Source organism: Xyrauchen texanus, chromosome 34, assembly GCF_025860055.1.
Source record: "Xyrauchen texanus isolate HMW12.3.18 chromosome 34, RBS_HiC_50CHRs, whole genome shotgun sequence".
NCBI lineage: Eukaryota > Metazoa > Chordata > Actinopteri > Cypriniformes > Catostomidae > Xyrauchen > Xyrauchen texanus.
The window spans coordinates 16,294,692-16,317,035 of record NC_068309.1 but is presented as its reverse complement, the minus strand read 5'-3'; the positions used below and the strand labels follow the sequence as shown (position 1 = coordinate 16,317,035).

Below are 22,344 nucleotides of genomic sequence, written 5' to 3'. Positions count from 1 at the left end.
CATGTTTTGTTGTTATTAAGAAGAATTTCTGTTATGTTAAAAATGTTGGGATTAGAATAATGGTGAATAGTATAGCTTGAGCTTATAGGTTGAGAACAGAATTAACTTAAAATTGTCCTACAATATATTGCTTTACTTGTTGAGTAATTTCTATTATAGGTGAGGTATAGTGTTAGCAATTAGCACACTAAATTGCATTCAGCATGCTAGCATTCACTTTACTAGCTGGTTCTAGCTATACCAGCTAGTTAGGTTTCCTCTACTTTAAGTATTTAAGTTGAGTTTAGGTCACCATTCCTACAGCCTCGCAAGTGTCTCTCTTAAGGCCAGGAAAGTGAGGTTTACACACTGCACAGCAATCATGTACCAGCTGGCAACCGTTACGCTTACATGATAAGCCAAATCATTAAATTTAAGGTTAAAATGTGTTTTAGCTTACTCAATATTTCAAGTTAAGAGCGATGAACATGTGTAGGACAAAATACATTTTCTATCAATTTAAACTTGGGAGATTATTTACTTAAAAACTTTAATGTAAATGATTGCCTTGAGTTCTGCTAACTCATTAGGGTGTAAAGTGCACTCCTACAGCATCATACATGTCTATTGTGTATTACTGTGTGTATATTGTGTATAATGTATTAAGAATACTGTGAATAGTCTGTTTATATGCAGTATCTTTTATATGCAGTATTGAATTATATGCAGTACTGTTTATATGCAGTATTGAATTTTGTATATTGTTGTATATTGTCACTATAACTATTTTATTTCACTTATTGTTTCACTTGATGATACAGTGTAGAAATAGGGGTTACCAGTAATTGTGAACGTTAGGAGCTATTTCAGTTTTTTTAAAACAGTTAGCACATCGAGTCTATCAGGGCTATGCAAGGCTATCCTGCTGTTAGTTGGCAGCAGAAGAAAATGATATGCAAAATGCCTCAAATGGCTCATCTGCAACAGGAAGTCTGCCTTGCCAGTACATGCTGACTTGATTTTGATGAAAATATGATGAAATCACGCGTTAATATGAATGTATCTGACATACTACCAAATTAGGAACCAGTAAAAGTGATAAACCGAGGCTAGGCCTAATAATCTCACCAGCAGCATTTATGAATGCGGTAACATAGTAATTTAGTTTATGGTGGACTAGCAGGTTTTAATCGGTTAACACAACAGATTAAATCTAATGAGGACTTGTGTAACCAGTCACAGGCAAACTTTAAACACATCAACAAAACAGGTTTTGTTGGAAGGGATTTTTCCAGTGGACATAAATCCAATAAGAAAGATTATTCCACTAGAAATAATCACAATAATGACTTCTAACAGGAGATACTTCAGAGGGGAGTAAAGATGATATCATCTACAAAGATATGATCGTACGAGATGGGAGACCTACTTCTGTCGTGTACATCAACAAATCCTCTTCACTCAGCACTGGCATGTGACATGGACAGAATGTAAAATGCATAAATAATGATGACATTCATGTCTGAAAAGCAATAAATGATGATCTCGTTCTAAATACTTCATTGCACTCTTGCATTCCCTTCCCTAAATAAAAAATCCCCAATATATTTTGGATGCTGGTGTGCTGGTGACCCCACCAGGTTTTTAAACTAGAATTAAAAGTGAAGGCAGAATATTAGCCTTCCCTGCTTGGACACTTGATCGGAAGTGATAACCCCTATTCTCCTTTAACTATAGCCTGAATCTGAGTCAGGAAGAAAGACACTAATTTATGCCAGTCAGGTACAGATGGAGCATAGTCAGCACTTCACCCATGCCCTGACCTCCATCCTGTCTGATGCTATGCTACTGCTTTGCTTATGCAAAACAGGGTGTTTTGAATGAGGATGGTGCGGATGTTGTTTCCGGAGATGCAGATGTGTGTGTGTGTGTGTGTGTGTGTGTGGGCAGGTTTAAGTTGTTTACGAGTACTTTTTTAGGTTACAAAGTATTATGCTAAAAATGTGGTTTATGATGACATTTCTAGTGTCCCCATAATTTATAAAAATCTGAATGTCTATGGAGAGTCCTCATAATGATAGCTTCATCAACGCGTGTGTGTGTGTGTGTGTGTGTCATATGACCGGGGATTAATGGGCAGTCAGCCATGCTGCTGTTGGTCAGAGCTGAGGAAGCTTGAGGAAGCCACAGTGTGAAGCCTATCCGCTGGGTTTAACATGCTATGGAAATAAAACCAATGTCTGTGGTTATAATAGACAATGCACAGGAGAAAGGAGAGGATACTGTTACAGCTTAGTCTCTTGGGTTATTTTAAAGGTGGTGTGTGTAGCTTCTTTATAAAATGAAATGTGGCTTTAAATGGATGCGAATGACTATAAAATTAAAAATATCACCAAATAATGAACATTCTCTCATCATTTACTCACCCTCATGCCATCACAAATGTGTATGAGTTTCTTTCATCTGCTGAACACAAATGAAGAATAGGCCCATACAATGCAAGTGATTAGGGTCCAACATTTTGAAGTTACAAAAGCACATTAAGGCAGCATAAAAGTAATCCATATGACTAAAATGATTAAATCCATGTCTTCAGAAGTGATATAAGTGTGGGAAAGAAACAGACCCTTTCTAGAATTATAGGTATAGAAATTATCATTTAATCCCCTTTTTATTTATTTTTTACCATAAATCTACATTTTCACATTATTCTTCTTTTGCTTTTGGAAATTTGCATTCCTGCATATCGACACCTGGGCAGTGAGGACATCTACATTTACATTTACATTTATTCATTTGGCAGACGCTTTTATCCAAAGCGACTTACAAAAGAGGAAAACATAAGCGAATCATCTTAAGGAGACAGTGGTACGAAAAGTGCCATATTACAATTAAACAAAATTATAATTTTTTATTTATTTTTTTTAAGTTACCGGTTAAGTGCTTTTGGAAAAGATGTGTTTTTAGCCATTTTTTGAAGATAGAGAGTTTGAGATTGAGTTGGGAAGGTCATTCCACCACCATGGTATGATGAAACTGAAAGTCCGGTAAAGTGTTTTGGTGCCAAAACATCTATAGAAAAAGCTTAAATATTAATCTGTTTCTCACCCACACTTATCATATCGCTTCTAAAGACATGGATTTAACCACTGGAGTCGTGTGGATTACTTTTATGCTGCCTTTATGTGCTTTTTGGAGCTTTTGGTAGCCATTCACTTGCATTGTATGGACCTACAGAGCCAAGATATTCTCCTAAAATACATTGTTTGTATTCTGCAGAAGAAAGAAAGTGATTCACATCTGTAATGGCATGAGGGTGTGTAAATGATGAGAGAATTTTTTTTTTTAGGATAGGATTGGATAGGATAGCTTAGGAAAATGAACTTTACTACTTGGTGGAAGCATTGTGTATTCTAATTATTATTATTTATACATTTAAAGGAATAATTCCCCCCAAAAATTGAAATATGTAATTATTTACTCACTCTCATTTTCTAATGTAGTCTTTCTTGTTTAGAAAAGATGAGTGCTGTGTCAATGTTTTGCTTCATTTTTGGCATTCGTTAACATTAGGTAATGTATTAGGTATTGTTAACTAACAATGGCCAGTATATTTTTTGCAGCATTTAACTAAATGTTGAAATTAACATTAACCAAAATTAATAAATACAATAAAAGTATTGTTCATTGTTAGTTCATGTTAACTAATGTTCTAAAATGGAACCTTATTGTAATGTTTTCATAGTAAAAAAATTATTCAGTGTAACTAATTAATTGGTAACAAAAAAATTGTTTCTTAAACCTCTGTCAAGATAAAACTTTCACGTATCATATAGAGAACAAGACGAACCGTTTCCTCTGAGCACAGTGACTAATTGGGTAAACATCAGTTTCACTACCCTAATCCATAGCTCACAGTGCTGGTGGCTTTGCATTGTCATGAAGACAATAAAAACTCATCAAAACATGAAAAGGCAGACATGAGTTTGCCCTGCTGCTTCTGTTCCTCACTTTTATATTTATTAACAACCACATCGTTGGTAGAGATTTATTGTGTCCTGAGCTAGAGCTCAAATATTTTTCTCTAAAAATGATATAAAAATCTATTTTTTTTTAGCTCACTCATAAGTGATTACATAATTTACTACCCGTGGTAGTAATGCTCTCAGTAACACAACAATACACTGTGCCAAGGCAGCTCTGGATTTGACATACTATTTTTGTGAACCAGTATTTGACCAGAGGAAAAATGGTCACAATGGACAAACTTTGTGAAATGGGTTGCAGCATTTTGAAAAGGTTGATTAAGGACGACAGTGCGAAATGTCTGGTGTTGGACCACATTCACTTAATACACGTGCCGTAACGTTCTGTTTCCAAGGTTGATGAGTCATGTTCAGGGACAGGAATGGGGTGGTAATGACATGTTTGCTTAATAATGCTGCAACAACATGAGAACCTCCAGGCCTGGACCCTCATGGTTGTATTGACCTCAAAAGCGATTGCACACAAGATGGTTACTGCATGCCTGAAGAGCTCATCATCATGGAATCAAGAATCAACAGATGAGGAATGAAGGAGTGATTTCAGTGCTCTTTTTTCATGGGGTTTGAATAACTTCCAATGAACAACAACCTAGTCATACCGTAGTTTGTTCTTTGGAACGATAACAAAAAAAGCAATAAAAAAACAGCATGCTTTTTTAGGAACTTTTAATTTCAATGCTACTTTCTCTTTTGTTAAACTCATCTGTGTACAGCAGTGTCAGAAATTAGCCAGTGATTGGTCAAAAAACGCCCCTTACATTTAAAACACGAAGGTAAAAATGCACCCATAGTGAATTCCTCTGTTTTTATCTAAAATTTTATACAGTATATATAACTTTTCATATGCTTCATAACATTCTCTTCTAAGCCTATGTAGTTATTTGTTTAGACAATGTAGAGGCCATTTCAGTTAATCGCTTTATTTGTAGTTATTTGACAAGTATTTGACATGTTTTTTTATGTTCCTTGGTTCACTTATAAGAAATGTTTTTTGCACAAAAAAATGTTCATATATTTGTAAAACATGATACTTTTCCACCCTCATTCTGACCCTCTGTCAGAAACACTTGGTTTTGGTGTTGCTTCGCCTTTAAGACTTCACAGTAAAAGCCCTCTGTTACGACTGGCTCTCTGCTCTTGACCGACCTGCTCTCTCTCCTTGCCATCTCACTATTCACCGCTTCTGGGCCGGCTGCGGAAGTGATTGAAGGTAAATTAGGCTTTGATGTGTTGTTGTGGAGGTGGTCAGATGCAAATATCTACTACAGTGTAACATCACAATTTGGAGGAATATTAGAAAGAGTCACTTTGACAGCTTGGTTTCAAAAAATGCTCATTCTGCATTAAGGAGAAGGTTTTGAGTTCTGAAACTTACAGTATGTTTACATATTACAATGATCTCTTATATGTCAAAAGATCAATGAACAATTTTACTCCACATGTCGTGACCCCTTTAATACAAAATATTTCACATGACTGAGATCAAAAATATAGTTTGAACTCATTGAGATGAAAATCATTCTGTATTATGCCTAAGTGTGTTCAGTACACATGGGTATGTTTATTTCATGAATAATAGGGACTCGTGGGAGGGACCAGTATAATGAGGGTGACAGTGTTGGTTTCAGTTACTCATGTTATATATCCCAGGACTAGACCACTTCCTGTTTGTCAGATGAGTATACTGGGTGTTGTACAAAAGCAAACTGCACCTCGGGCAAAACATGTATGATTGACGCGAACGCGTACAAAAGTATCCCTGTAATGTACAGAATATAATGTCCAACTCTCTGTACTATATGAACATAAATAAATTCAGCCTCACCCCACCTGCTCTAAACAATCACACATAAACATATATCCTCACACATCATCATAGTGGTGATGGCAAGTTTGACTTCAGCTAAAAGTAGCTGCTCCTCCCCTGCACGTCGCCACATCATCCTTTTGCAGTTTCTTCATGTGCCATCCCTTAGTTGCTATGACAGCTATGATTTACCACATCCCCTGTGAGAGTGCAGTGCACACTGCACAGAGCTGCCATGGCGACAGGACACAAGGCTGCTGTGGAGGCTGTCACTGGTTTCCCATTCATAGCCTACCCATGTAGACTCATCACTGATTTCTACTCGGAGTCATTCAAAACCACACACACATAATTCAGCTTATACAGCAATGCAACACTGCAAAGCAAACTTAAACCTCAGCATAGATCAAAGGCCATGTGTTTATACAAAATAAAGGTTTATCAGCTCTGTTGAAAGATGCTTAAGAATGTGTAGGTAAGTTAATATTTTAGTAGCAACAGCACTTGGCTGATGTATATACAGTACATTGTTCTGTGTCAGAAATTAACTTTTCCATTAAGAAGCAATATTTGCCCTGGATGGCTCTGCGAGTAAAGACGCTGACTACCACCACTGAAGTCGTGAGTTCGAATCCAGGGCGTGCTGATTGACTCCAGCCAGGTCTCCTATACAAACAAATTGGCCCGGTTGCTAGGCAGGGTAGTCACATGGGGTAAACTCCTCATTGTCACTATAATGTGTGGTTCTCGCTCTCAGTGGGGCACATGGTGAGTTTTGAGTGGATGCCGTGGAGAGTAGCATGGGCCACCAGACGCATCACGTCTCTGCGGTAATGCCCTCAACAAGCCATGTGATAAGATGCAAGGATTGACAGTTTCAGATGCGGAGGCAACTGAGATTTGTCCAGCACTACGTGAGTCACTACGCCACCATGAGGACTTTGAGCGCATTGGGAATTGGGCATTCCAAATTGGGGAGAGAAAAAAGCAGCAATATTTGCCCCCTGGATTTAATTTTGGGGGCATTTTATACTTTTGGGCATCTTATTTACCAAATCAAAAATATTAGTTTCATTCTTTTACGTTAAATACTTTAATAACATTTATTATTTTATTCAAATAAATTCACAAACTGAATAATTTCAGGCATTAACTGTTATCAATAAAATTAAATAAACCAAATCATATTGTGATAATATGTGATAATAAATAAGGCCTAGAATACAATATTAAGAGCTATTTCAGGTGTTACAAATAAGCAAAATGAGGGAAGCATTTTTTGCCCCTACATTTCAAATTTCAGGGGCATTTGTGTCAATTTCTGTTACATTTTTGCTCTAAGCCTTCTTTATTTTTGAGCCTGTATTACATTATATGTTCAGCATAACATGCAATACCCATCCAGGGGTCTGTCTAGTCTTATATAGTCATAAAAGCAAATAGTATTCCCTGTGAAAAAAAGCAGAATAAAACAAAATGACTTGAAAAGATATCTGCATTTAGTCACATCTTAATATCTAACACCGATAAACAAAATTTAAATATTCTGAATAAGTCAGTTGAGTCATACAGGAGCAACTGCAGTCTAAGGTAAATTTCAGGAGAAACTAAAATCAATTATTCAACACTTTAATTAGATCATGACTTATTTGAATTGTTTTCGGTCACAAATGAATGCAAAACCATGCACTTTCACAGCTTTGATGGTGTGGAAGGGGGAAGGGAAGATGCCTCCAGAAGGATGTGTCATATCATAACATTAACACATCTTTTGGATAGTGGCCCTTCCTATCTATGCTCAATTGAAGCAATGATGGCAAAGCACAATGCAAATACAGGAGTGTCATGAACAAGCTTGTGTTAAATCATGCAAATACTTCATATTCGAGATCCGGAGAATTGAAAAACAACATGTTTAAAATGCAAAACCATTCTTTCATGGATGAACGTAAGTACATGCATAGCTCATGTTCATGTATTTTGAAAATCTGGTAACTTTGAATTAATTGAGGAAGAAAGCAGAAATACTATGTGTTACATGATGGTGAAATAAATGTATGAAGGTTTACACAACTACTGCAAACAAAAATTGCAGTAGTTGTGTAAAAAAGACATTTCAAAAGATTGTTTTTACTTAAAAACCTTATTGATGTCAATCTACAAGTTTCTAATATATGTATATATGTTTAATAAATGTGTATTGCATTTTGCAGCTATCAGCTAAAATTTGTAAACCCCACAAAAAGAAGCATAACATTTAAAGGGCGTATCTGTTCAGTTATCCAGGTTAACTAAGGTGTTAAAGAACTTACCCTCATGCCTCCATCAATTAAGACTTGTCCCAAAAATTCCCTGAGGTGAAAATGATAATCAAGAGCAATAATAAACTCTTCCAGCATATACACATAGCAAGGCATGGCCCAGTTGTTGATCCCTTGTTAAAGGATAGTACACCCAAATAAATTATTCTCTCATCATATACTCACACTCATGCCATCCCAGATGCGTATGACTTTCCTTCTTATGGTGAAGACAAACAAAAATCTCAGCTCTGTAGGTCCATACAATGCAAGTGAATGTTAGCTAGACCTTCCTAGCGCAAAAAAAATCACATAAAACCAGCATAAAAGTAATCCATTTGGTTTAATATATGTCCTCTGGAGCTATGCATTCACTTTGGATGAAAAACAGATCAAAATGTAAATCCTTTTTTACTACAAATCTCCCTTTTCACTTGTTTCTCACAGAACGCTTCTGAAGACATGGATATAAATGCTGGAGTCATATGGATTACTTTTATGCTACCTATATATGATTTTTGGAGCTTGAAATATATGGTCACCATTCACTTGCATTGAAAGGACCTACAGATCTTCATTTGTGTTCAGCAGAAGAAAGTCATACACATCTGGGATGGCATTTTTGGGTAAACTATCACTTTAATAAAAGAAATGTGTGCAATTAAATAGGCTATAATCCATTTCCATATTATATATGTTTGCAACTGAATTTTGAAGAAGAATTGTTGTGTTTAAAACTGTGACGCAGTTCTCTTACTGATGTGAAGCAGGCGGAAGGAGGGCGCTTTGAGTTGGCTCGGCGTGCCAAGTAAAAAAAAAAAAAACTTGAGCTGTTAAAAAATGCTTTTCGAGGTGCGCGCGTTCGTGACGCTGCGTCTAGATTTTTTAGCAAGGACGCAGTGTGAACGGCTCCTTAGAATTTTCAAGCAACCAGAATTCTTTAGTCACTCATAGGCTACATGTTTTGCCCGAGGAGCAGTTTGCTTCTACTTCAATTCGTCATATATTCGTTGTTTTATTTAGGTATTAGCCTATTCCGATCCCACTGTGAATATGTATTACATGCAATTAAAGAAAACTGTTTGGTTGTTTCATTAACTCGAGAGAAATATTTAATGGCTGCAATTTGGTTTAAGGTGACGGCGGTCATCATTGATCGCCGCTGACTCTTTTATGAATGAAGAGCGAACACAGAGTGGCGTTCTGAATGGAGCTCGTAGAAGACGTCAGCTCAGTTGTGACGTCACGCTCCTTTTATGGAGCGCGCGTCTGAAGCCCATTCATAAAACGGAAAGAGACGAGCCCGTGGTAGTAATGCTCTCAGGAGGGGTAACACAACATTACACTGCGCACAGGCAGCTCTGGATTTGACGTACTATTTTTGTGAACCAGTATTTGACCGGACGAAAAATGGTCACAATGGACGAACTTTGTGAAATGGATTGCGGCGTTTTGAAAAGGTTGATGAAGGACGACAGTGCGAAATATCTGGTGTTGGACTGTAGATCATTTCTCGCGTTTAGCGGCGGTCATATCCGCGGTGCTGTAAATATTCGGTGTAACACGATTGTTCGGAGGCGAGCGAAAGGCTCCGTGAGTTTGGACCAGATTCTGTCCAGTGACGACGAGGTCCGAGACAGACTCTTATCAGGGTTGTACTCCGCCGTGATCTTGTACGATGAACGGACGTCAGATACAAACACTATTAAAGACGACAGCACAATCACCCTGGTACATAACGCGTTGTGTAGGGATACATTTAGTACAGAAGTCTATCTGCTGAAAGGTAAACCATCTACATAACCATTAATTGTGTTTTTGTATCTTAAATAAAGCTACCATATGTCTTAGGAAATTATCTGTTGTCACTGTGGTCAGATCTAAGCATCAAGTCAGCTTTATGACAATGATGTAAGGAAGATTGCCATATCTGTGTGTGTAGCCTATCTGAAGCACCCGAAGATCTTGACAATAATTTTTTATCTATTTCAAATTTTAGGCCTGTTTTTTAAGACACAAAACAAAAAAAAATTAATGACATAAATGTAATATAGGCCTATCTGTTATATCCATAGATATTCTTGCGTTTAGCTAGTTACATTGTGTCAAATTGCATGGCTTAATGATCGGTCTATTCTTGCACGTGAACTATATTATAAAATAAAACGTAGGCCTAATGCAGCCCTATTTATAAATGTCAGATTTGAGGTCTATTTTTGTTAATATTGTAAGTGTTATGGCTACCAACACATCAGATGTTATGGGGCTGCTATTAATGTTCTTCAAAAATGCGCAAAATAATTTTAAAATGACTACTTTGTTAACAACTGTTGTTTTTATATCATTATTATTACTAAAAATGTATATATCTAATAGTGTATGAAATCATCTGATAAATTCTGGCCTAAGTGCAAATAACATGTTTTGATTATAAATAGCTTCTCTTTTTTTTTTTCTTGATAGGAGGCTATGACAGATTTTCCACACAGTATCCCAAATACTGTTTGAAAACGAAAACATTGACTGTATCCACTCCCCTATCCAATGTTGGGGCCAGCTGCACCTCCTGCGGAACACCCCAGCACGACCAGGTAACTACATTAGCGGGTATTTTGAGGTCAGCTAATGGGCAGCATTGTGTAACATTAAACGTATTGACTTGCTGTCTTTCCGGCTGATATAGCAGTACTTTACTGTGCGTTCGTCCGGCCTTCCTCTTTGTAATGGGGGTGTAGCCTACTGTGTCTGTGTCGGACATATTAGTACTCTTCTGTGTTGATTCTCACATCGATCATTTCCTGTCTCTACAGCTTTAAGCGGGCCACCAATGACATAACACTAGGCCAAATCATTACGTGTTTCCCGAATAAATCAACTCGACGTTATTAGCGTGACCTTTTTAAAACAAAGATGTGTGACCTAATGTTGTGGCCTGTCACAGAACATTTTGATAATTTATTTAGAGAATTAAAAGTGGCCTGTGGATTCGTTACTGCAGTGAAAAATTAATAATATCATTTAGGCCTAATTTTGAAATATACTGATTTTTTTTTTAAAATGAATATAAAATATATAAAATTAATAAAAAAAATTTTTTTAAGAGTGTGTGTGTGTATGTATATATATATATATATATATATATATATATATATATATATATATATATATATATATATATAGGCCTATATATATATATACGCACACACACACACTCAGCCACAACATTAAAACCACCTGCCTAATATTGTGTAGGTCCCCCTCGTGCCACCAAAACAGCGCCAACTCGCATCTCAGAATAGCAATCGGAGATGCTATTCTTCTCACCACAATTGTACAGAGTAGTTATCCGAGTTATCGTAGACTTTGTCAGTTTAAACCAGTCTGGCCATTCTCTGTTGACCTCTCATCAACAAGACATTTCCGTCCGCAGAACTGCCACTCAATAGATGTTTGTTGGGTTTTGGCACCATTCTAAATAAATTCTAGAGACTGTTGTGTGTGAAAATCCCAGGAGATCAGCAGTTACAGAAATACTCAAACCAGCTCATCTGGCACAAAAATCATCCATGCAATTACAGTATCTTATCAGCTAATCATGTGGCAGCAGTGCAGTGCATAAAATCATTCAGATACGGGTCAGGAGCTTCAGTTCATTTTCACATGAACCATCAGAATGGGAGAAAATGTGATCGCAGTGATTTGACCCTTGCATGATTGTTGGTGCCAGCTGATCTCCTGGGATTTTTACACACAAGTCTCTAGAATTTACTCAGAATGGTGCCAAAAACAAAAAACATCTAGTGAGTGGCAATTCTGTGCCTTGTTGATGAGAGAGGTCAACACAAAATGTCAGTTTGAACCAGTCTGGCCAAAGTCTACGATAACTCAAATAACCGCTCTGTACAATTGTGGTGAGAAAAATATAATCTCAGAATGCTATTAAACAGGTGGTTTTAATGTTTTGGCTGATCAGTGTATACATGTATACCTATTTATTCTTTTCACTGGGGCATTATTATTATATAAACATGTTATAAGTTTTGTATTTGTTCATTGTTAGAGAAAAACAAATATTTTCTAGGTCAATCAATAAGTAAAAAAACAAAAACAATTATGGTACATGCAAAAGACACAATTGTTTATATTGAAACATTTAGGATATATACTTTTCGATAGCACATTACATCAGGTTAAATTCGTTAAGATTAGTAAACGCATTAGGTATCATAAAAAAACAATTAATTTTTTTTTTACAGCATTTATTAATCTTTGTGAATGTTAGTTAATAAAACTAAAATTGTTCATGGTTAGTTTATAGTGCTTTGACTAATGTTAACATATAGACATACGACTTTGATTCTAAAAATGGATTACTACATATTGAAATGAATATTAACCAAGATAAATCAATGCTGTAAAAGTATTGTTATGAGTTGAGTAAGGTTAACAAATGGAAACTTATTGTAAAGTGTTACCTAATTTTCTTTAGTCTTCAGGATGTTTCATACAGAGTGTAAAGAGTTTGATGTATCATACAATGTGTAGTCTGTGGAGTGTTAAATGTCACTCACTTGGTTGTTTTCATTACAGGGTGGCCCTGTGGAAATACTACCCTTTTTGTATTTGGGCAGTGCCTTCCATGCATCTAAGAAGGATATGTTGGATGGTATGGGAATTTCTGCTCTACTGAATGTATCTTCAAACTGTCCCAATCATTTTGAAGGGGCTTATCAGTATAAGTGCATCCCAGTGGAAGACAACCACAAGGAAGACATCAGCTCTTGGTTCATCGAAGCCATTGAATTTATAGGTATGGTATTGGTTTTTTTTTAATTGAAAACTGATTGTTTGATTTCATTTTAAATTGCAGATTGAACGGTTTTCTCTACAACCATTATGTGTTTGTGGGATGTCACTGTCTATGTGTAAATTAGTCTTGGTTGCTACTGCTCCTTTCAACTGCAAGTCGTTAGCAGTTAAAACGTTGATCTGCATTGCAAAGTTTTAACAACAATTACACCCTCCTTTTTTGGTCCTGTGATCTCAGAGCGGTCATTAATGCATGTGTATATATATATATATATATATATATATAGAGGCTTTGTTCAAATATTTTGTTAATGCATACAGCTGTTTGTGTAAATAAGCTGATGAAGAGGAAGCTCTTTATAGGTGCAATAGGTCTTCATGTAAATATGGCGTGTGTGCTGCTGTTTGCGGTCGGGGTGGGTCTTCTTCGTGCAAGGGTTTCCATGACTGTGGGTGGGGGATGGAAATCCTGTGTATCAAATTTCAGTTTAGCATCCTCTGCACTTAAGCAAGGCCCCCCAAGAAGGCTTGCCGCATTTGATCGCATTATCCTAGGTGTGTGTGCGAGTGTGCATGCACTTGTATGTTTGCGTCAGAGTGCAGAGCTTAGGGACCAGAGTCTGACTCATCCTCCATTCAGGGGTGCCTTGATACTGGAGTCACCTCAGATCTGGGTGTGTATGATAGTGCAAAGGCATATATATGCCGAGAGGAGAAGTGATCTGGCTTATGTTTTGATATACCTGTCTACTCCCCTTTGATCTGTGAATATCTCATTACCTATTAGCAGTTTATTCGTAATGTTAGAAAGGAATCTGTATTTACATGTTCCAGCGGTGTGAAAACCACCCTAGACCATTTTGTCATGGGGCGTTTGTTGTCCAACTGTTACTATCCCCCGGTTGTATGTGTATGTGTATAAAATGGGTTTTATAATACACAAAGATAATGGCTCATTGTGTAAATAGGGTTATTATAGTTTTGAAAACATCACTAGTATTTATATCCTATGATTTTATTTATTTTAATAACTGTAAATATTAAAAGTAAAAAGATTAATATTTTTTTTTAAATATTACAATGATATGAGCATAATTTGTTTGTTTGTTTTGTATTTTAATTTAGTTCTGTTATAAATAATACATTTGATTCTGAGCAAAATTAAAGTTTTTATTTCGTTTCAGGATTAGTTTTAGTTTTCATCCCTTATAACAGCATTATAAATTGTTCCATCTGTATATGACAGCATGTGCATTACTTGATCAGAAAATGCAACAATCAAACTGTGGTTGGGTTGTTCTACATGTCAATTAGACAGCTTCTTATTGTCTAATTGGAGTTTTTTTTTGACAGAATACACCATCTGCAACTGAGATTAAATTAGTTTTCATATTTTGAATCAATGTTAGATATACTAAAGTAGTTTTTGAATTCTTATTTAATTTTTTTGTATTTTCTTTTCATATTTTAGTGCATTTATATTTTAAATTTTTTTGCCATATGTGATGAAACACAAAAATCAATATTTATATCATTTTTAGTTACTCATATTTTAGGGCACATTTCAGTTTAGTTTTGTTCTTTTGTTAATTAAAATGTTTTGTTTTTTCTTGTCATTTTATATACAAAAAATGAAATGCTTGTTTTCATCTTTCGTAATTGTTTTCATTAACAGTTATAACCTTGGCTGTCATTTTTCTAAATATGTTGAAGTATTTAATTTTTATTTATATACTATATATATAATACATCTTTTTTAGTTTTTATTCATATTTTAGAGTACATTTATAATTTCAGTTTATTTTTAATTTTTTTAAATCCTATTTTTTTCACTGCTTGTTTTCATATTTTTAATTGTTTTTGATTATAACCTTGATAACGACAATAGCCTTAGTTGTCAGAGTATTTTACAACCATGACTTGTACGTGAACCTGCACCAATAAGTTCTGGACTACAGCTTCACTGTGTATGCTGTTGAGATGACGCATCCATGCATAACAAAATTCTCTGCTTTTCACAGACTCCATCAAAGATTCCAACGGCCGTGTTCTAGTGCACTGTCAGGCTGGTATCTCACGGTCAGCCACTATATGCCTGGCGTACCTCATGAAGAAGAAGCGAGTGCGCCTGGATGAGGCCTTTGAGTTTGTTAAACAGCGACGCAGCATCATCTCCCCCAACTTCAGTTTCATGGGTCAGCTGCTACAGTTCGAGTCTCAGGTGCTGGCCACTTCCTGTGCTGTAGAAGCAGTCAGCCCTTCCGCCACACTCTGCCCTAAGTCTTCCTCCACGCCCACGTCTCCCTTCATCTTCAGCTTCCCAGTCTCAGTGGTGACGCACAGTCAGCCCAGTAGTCTCTCGTACCTACAGAGTCCAATCACAACCTCGCCGAGTTGCTGATACATTGTCCCTTTCTGCGAGACTGAAAGACTGCACTCGCACACCAGAAAGAGATTGTTGAAGTTTTGTTAACGAGGACTTTGAAGACAGATTTAATTTTTTGACACCCTTCATCTGGCACACTCATGTGGTCAATCAAGTATTTTTTTATTTATTATACTTTGTAGTGAACATGCGTTAAATGGATTGTTCATCCAGAAATTAAATTCTGTCTTCAGTGTTTACCCTTGTGTTGTTTCAAACAGGTATGACCTTCTTTCTTCTGTGGAACACAAAAGGAGATAATTTGAAAAATGAATTGGTCGATCTTTTCCATGCAACTACAATGAATGGGAACTGGAGCTTTCAAGCTTCAAAGCACTGACAGCCTCATTTCCCATTCACTTTTATTGTATAGAAAAGAGCAGTGTTAACATTATTTAAGATTTGGAAAAAAGTCATACAGGTCTGGAACAACACCATGAATAATGAGACTTTTCCTTTTTTTGAGTGAAATATCCCTTTAATACCAGAAAAATACAATCATAATATACTGTCACAGGATTCCTGTGAGGACAGTACATTTCCTTCATTTCCTGTGGTTTACATCCAAAGACTTCCAAAGGTCTTGTGATTGGCTCGCAGGTTGACGAGAGCAGTGGGAAACGGAGCTGTGATTTCACAAAGCAAACTTGGCAGTCTACGTCTCTCTTTCTGATGGAAAGCAGGAGGTCCTTCAACCCTGACAGGTGCTTCAGACTGTGTCTGGACTTCCCATTTATCACCCCTCCAATCTCTCTCTGGCTCTTCTTTGCCATTTGGACAAGACTGATTTCCTTTAATACACACATTCCTGCTGGAGCTCCGAGACTTGCTGTCTTTGGCGAAAGTTAGCTGGCATGATCTTTTGCAGGAAATGGCTTTCATCTAGGTTGTTTTGCTTTTGTCAGTGCCTTTTACAAAAAGGTACAGGACATTCAGACACATTTAGCAGCTCATGTCTGCCCCATCACCTTTTCTTCAGAAATGCACACAATGGCAGACTGGTGGCTGGATGTTTGGCAAAGGGACTAAAGTAATTCGAACTGCAATACAGACATATTCTACAATCCGTTCCTCTCAAAAATTAGAGCAATAACATAATTCTCCTTCCTCCCTGTCACCACCAAAGCACTGTATGATTTATTAACTTTTTTGGTTGTATTGTATGATCACTTTAAACTTCTGATTTTGTTTGCCAATTTGTACCGAGACCTCAATTATTTCTGCTGTATGCCTTACCAATAATGACCGTGGTGTTCTTCCAAGTGGAATGTTCTCATTAATAGACTATTTAAGGAATAGCGTATGTAAGATGATGGGTTTGACGGTACCAGCTGTGACCACTGTAACTACTGTAATGAATTGAGAAGGATCCAATTTGGTATGAAAATGCCCCAATTAACCTGACGGACTTATAAACTGAAACCTTTTGGCACTGGAAGTTTGGGAATGGGAAAATTGGGAAACCATCACTTGTTTTTAAGATTTCCCCTTGATAATGTCACTGGAAGGGAATCTTCTTGCCTTGAAGAGTTATAGCAGGCTGCTTTTGCTTGAAAATTTACAATGTGTGTGGGGCCTATTTCTCATTAGTTTCTCATGAGATTGTGGGCATCTTTTATAGAGCTAAATTTATTTGACGTTTGTTTCGCACCCCGCCAGAAATGAAGTGGTAGCTGAGTAGCATACATTTCCCATATTCAGTTGAGCTTTAGTTTTTTTTGCATACTAAATTGTCTGTTTGTTAACAATCACTGATGATTGCAATATTTTTACTGTAAATGTCTGATGCTTATGGCAATATTGTTCAGAGGATTACGATTTTTTAAGTTCTGTTGTATTATATGTACATATTATACGTGCATTTTATTTATCTCATGATTGTCATTGTTAAATATAAAAGTGTTCTTTAATGAATGTGTGGCATCCTTTAATCATAAAAAAAGATCACATGGGACATTTTTCTCTACAACAATCAGCCTTTAAGTAATAAAGCAATTATTTTGTAAGATTAAAAGAACAAGAGCCATCCAAGTCACTCTAAATGAGAAAGATATCAAATAAATGAGTGCTATTGTGCAAAGGAACATAATTAGAATAATATCTGACTAATGGAGGTTGGGGAATTTCAATAGATTCTTTTTTTTTTTTTTTGTCACAGTGCCCCCTAGCGTGTGATTTTGTAATGTAAATCTCATGGATATTGCAGCAGTGTCAGAATTCTCGTACCAGAGCCTTTCTATCAAGGGCAGCCTACATGCATAACGCGGCGGTCCCATAACAGATGCTGTCTGCCAGTGCTTTATAGATGAGGCTTCATATTTTAGTTTTATGCCAGACCACTCCTGTCAATATTTGTCTTGTTTTACTCCAACAAACTCCTCTATCAGTGGCTTAATACTTAAGTACAATTCTTCATCTTGCAGACTTCATCCTGCTCCCACATCCCTTCTCAAACTCTAACATCTGTCATCTCTGCACCTATCTCACTTTCATAAACAGATCTCTAGCTTCTGCTTCTCTCCCTTTATCACTTAAAACTGCGCCAGCAAATCCAGTACTTAAAAAACATAACTTGAACCCAACCGTTCTTTCACATTTTTGCCCTATCAATAGTTTGGCTTTCGCCCACTTCACAGTACTGAAACCGGGTTGTCAATGACCTACCACTCACTGGTGACTCTGGTTCTCTCTCCATTCTTCTATTTCTTGATCTTAGTTCTGCTTTTGATACTGTTTGCCATGAATTACTTCTCTCCCGTCTCTCGGTTGTTGAGTGTCACTCGTGCTGCTCTCTCCTGGCTTTCTTCATACCTCACGGATAGACAGTTTTACATTTCAATCATGGCCGATGAGGTCTGGAACTCGGTAATTTTTTCATAGTAAAAAATAAATGTTGATGCTATGTACAACTGAATAAAAAAAAAAAAAAAAAAAAAGCGGTTGCTAATGCCTTAGAGTGTCTGCATGATAGTATAATTTAGTTTAGACAGTTGGTAGGATTATTTAGTGTACGCAAATACAATAAGAGTGTGATAAAATGGCGTTACCTGAAGCTGCGCAGCGCATTTTCCCGGGCAGAGCAGAGTAAAAGCAGACCGGTCTCACTAATCTGATGAACCTGCTCTGCGCATGCGGCGTGCTGTCCCGATGATAACACAGTGTGAGTCGCGTGCGACTTATTTGAATTTGACGCAGAATTCACTGTTATAAACCCATCTGATATGAGACACTTAAAGGCTCTGTACTGAAGCTTGTAGAAACAAGATTAAACAGCCCGTCATATAAAACTACAATGACGAGTTAAACAGGAAAACATTCCATTCACAACGGTAATTACAGGCTTTTCATTCCACAAATCATCACCTTTATAGAAATATACCCGACAGTTACTGTAGCAACATTAACTGTAGTATGGTATTCTGCCAGAAATGGTGTATATATATAAATGTTAATATTATTAGCCTACAAAAATATGAAACATTGTATATTAGGGCAAGAAAGGTCACTTTTATGAGGTTGTTTTTATTATTTCTGTGTTTAGGGTATTGTTTTTCATTACAAATTCCATAATGATTATTATTTATTTGTATTTATTTATGTATTTTTTACAAATTAATTATACACAATAATTACATCTAAACATGGTGATCTTTTTCACCTGTGATTAACATGATCTTACTTATACCATAGTTAAACTCTGGATATTATGCATGAACAATGGTAAATTGTCACAAATGCAGAATTTAACAAAAAAGCTTTAAAGCCTGGACACTGGACTAAGCCTGGACCATGAATTAAGAATGAAGTTATGACTTTTTCTCCTTTGTAATGTTTAGTTCTAATTAACTTTAATTGAAAAATGTGAAATAAAGGTTGCTTACACTCAGTAACTCTTTGTTCATGTAATCTTGGACTTACAGCGACACCTAGTGGTGTGGATGCAGTATCATGCAGCAGATATCAATCAACAGTTTTTAGTTACAGATGCCATTTTAGAAATTCACTATTCACAATCAGCCATGATTAATTTTATCAATGAGTGAAAGTGTCCAATAACAAGATGGTTACTGAAATTAAGCCAGTAGTATTCAGCTGGTCATGTGATTCTAAAATGGCAGCCCCCATGAGGGCCCCATGTTGAATAAAACAGATTGGATAAGGTTACTGATATGATTACAGTCCTCATCTCATGTGAGTGGTCATGATTTTATACATACGTTTCAAAATTATAATACATTTCTTCAGGAGTACGAGTTTTTAGGGGGGGGGGGGGGATTACTGAGTGCACCTTTTAAATAAGTAAGAGTATGGCAAAAGGAAAACAATTGATTGTTTTGGATAACACTAATACCATAGTTAACATAGCCCTAGATAAATTAGTTGTTAATTAACTTTTGCGGTTTTTCTGTAGTTAATATGAGTACATTTTGCTGCCCAACTCAAAATCAATGCTTTATTTTCAAATGTGCATTTCTATGTGACAAAAATTCAGTATTTATATTGTTAACTGTATTTGTGATATAAAACTTAAAAGGACAAACCAATAATAATACTGAAATGATTTTTTAATTTAATTTTGATGTATAGAATATGTTGCAATTTTGGTTAAATTCTTGACACCTGTGGACCTCACTAATTTTCAAACCATGGCTACAGCCCTGATTTCAATGCAAATTATCAGTCACCTACTGTTTCTCTGAAATTAGGTGTCCCTCAGGGATCGGTTCTTGCTCCTCTACTATTCATTATATATACTGCCTTTGGGTCAACTCATTCGCCGCCACGGTTTCAGTTACCACTGTTATGCTGATGACATTCAAATATGTACAGCTTGTAGATCTGAGCCCATTCTCCAGACCGGTCCACTATCAACATGTGTAAATGAAATAAAAAATATGGCTTAACACCAACTGCCTAAAATTTAACATGGATAAAACTGAGATCATTATTATTGGAACACCAACACTTACAAAATAAATTCCTTATGACTTTGGTTGTGATATTGATTTCATTAGAATTCCTGTTTGAACTTCACTGGTTACCGCATCAAATATAAACTAATCCTGCTTACTTTTAAATCACTTTATGGTCTGGCACCTATATCTTAGTAAATTGCTAATCCCCTACAACCCGATCTGCTCACACAGGTCTTCTGTGTCCGGACTCCTTTCTGTTCCTATCTCGCCTCTCTCTGCCATGCGTGGCAGGTCATTCAACGTAGTAGCAACCAATATATGGAATTCACTCCCCCTGACTCTTCGCAGCATCTCTATCTCCAAGTTTAAATATCTACTTAAATCTTATTGTCTTGTTATTCATCTTAATGTGTTATGTATTCACTCTCAGTGACTGTGCTATCTGAACAGTGTTTTTGTGACTGAACCTTTGTTTGTGTATTATTGTGTTACTATTGTAAAGTGTCCTTGAGCTCTGGAAAGGCGCTATATAAATTAAACATATTATTATTATTATTATTATTATTATTATTATAGACATATGAGTTGTAGCGAGGTGGCAAGAGGCCATTCTTTTTGTATTTGTGAGGAGCTCATCACATAATGAACTGACCGTCTGTCCACTAATCTTTTTTAATTGAATTTTTCATCCAAGGATTTTTTGCGAAAAAAAGTTTAAGCACATCAAAATATAGATGATGGAAACACAAATAATCGCTAAAAGTGTTGACATAATATTTTTCAGTTTAACTCTAGCACAAACACTTTTTGTCGAGAAAATTGTCAAACGCAAAAATATAGTGTCGCATGACCCCAATCATTAACCTGTATTAACCATGACGACAGTATACATCCTTAAAAGCTAATTTATTGTATGTGATTATGGATTGATCTTAACGGCATATAGATCTGATGCTGCAAATATGACAATTCCATGATTGCAAACACATATCTCATATCATGCACATCGACAAGTAGGCTACAATCGCAGTAGCCATCCGATTGTTTATTAGTTACTTGTCCACACCATTCAAAATAATAGACGGCAGTCATGGAATTAGCCCACAATATATATGTGGCAGGGCGGAGGGCGGGGACGGGTCGTGATCCTACACACCCGGTCCCGTATTAAGCTAATCAAGCCTCCGTAAGGGATAAAGGTCGACTGCAGAGGATCGTGCGAGAGAGAGAGAGATCATTTACGGACATGTCCGTCGTGTTTGTGTGTCTGTTTAAGTTTACTATTAAAATATTATTTACACCGTTAAGCCAGTTCTTGCCTCCTCCTTCCCATTGAATCCCTTTACAATATATAACATATAATTTCTGTGCACAAAGATTTTGTTTGTTTGTTAGTTTTATTTAAAGTTTGACAAGACACAACCTGAAATACCTGAAAAAAAAAGCAGCACGACCTGAAATGCGTCAAACATAACACATAATCATGCATCATAACTAAACCATAAAAAAACATTAGAAATGCACATAAAATAAAAGACTAATTAACTTATCTATTGACAAACACAACCTAAACTGCATTAATACATCTCACAGTCATCAAGTACCATATTTTTGTCACTTATAAAACAGTTTTAGAGCATGAGGAATAAAATAAATGTAATGTCTTTTTGTTTTATTCCTGGGCACAATATACTCCCTATGTCGACAAAGTGAATAATTGGATGTTGGGGCCACAGGCAGGAAACTATTCAATGGCAATGAACTGTCCTTGAGTATGTTAGTGAGGGTATGTATGGTGGCCTCATCACACCTCTCACTCAGTGATGGGAGAGGAGTCGTTGGAATACCTATTATTCGACAACAGCGTTTTTTTTTACTCTTTCTAACTCACCAGACAGACCTTTAGGCAGTCCACCCCAAACTGGGCTGGCATACTGAAGAACCGGCCATACAAAAGTCACATATATTTGCATTAAAACACTGCATGGGAGACTCACTCTCTTTGCAACACTAAGATAATAGATCCTTGGATCAATCATATACTTGATGTGGATGTCCCATG

General features: G+C 36.4%; 1 protein-coding gene and 1 long non-coding RNA gene across 2 annotated transcripts in view; one reads left to right on the top strand and one right to left on the bottom strand.

Annotated features, from left to right (window-relative positions):
• LOC127627873 (uncharacterized) overlaps positions 1 to 18,477 on the bottom strand; it is a 32,560-nt gene extending 14,083 nt beyond the window's left edge. Inside the window, exons 1-2 of the long non-coding RNA XR_007968589.1 lie at positions 18,414 to 18,477; positions 18,031 to 18,177 (exon numbers count right to left, since the gene is read on the bottom strand). This is a non-coding gene — a long non-coding RNA (uncharacterized LOC127627873). The remainder of the gene's footprint in view (positions 1 to 18,030; positions 18,178 to 18,413) is intronic.
• Positions 9,465 to 17,214, top strand: LOC127627872 (dual specificity protein phosphatase 4-like). Its single transcript, XM_052104469.1, has 4 exons — positions 9,465 to 9,918; positions 10,596 to 10,723; positions 12,723 to 12,942; positions 14,963 to 17,214. The coding sequence occupies exons 1-4, from the start codon at positions 9,543 to 9,545 to the stop codon at positions 15,340 to 15,342; spliced, it is 1,104 nt and encodes a 367-aa protein (XP_051960429.1). The 5' UTR covers positions 9,465 to 9,542; the 3' UTR covers positions 15,343 to 17,214.
• Positions 18,478 to 22,344: the final 3,867 nt, after the last annotated feature.

What these genes read in the sequence shown, in the direction of transcription:
- LOC127627872 (XM_052104469.1), top strand. Translation starts at nt 9,543, where the DNA reads ATGGTCACAATGGACGAACTTTGTGAAATGGATTGCGGCGTTTTGAAA. An exon ending in GAACACCCCAGCACGACCAG is followed by an intron (nt 10,724 to 12,722) that starts GTAACTACATTA and finishes TTTTCATTACAG; the next exon opens with GGTGGCCCTGTGGAAATACT. An exon ending in CGAAGCCATTGAATTTATAG is followed by an intron (nt 12,943 to 14,962) that starts GTATGGTATTGG and finishes TGCTTTTCACAG; the next exon opens with ACTCCATCAAAGATTCCAAC.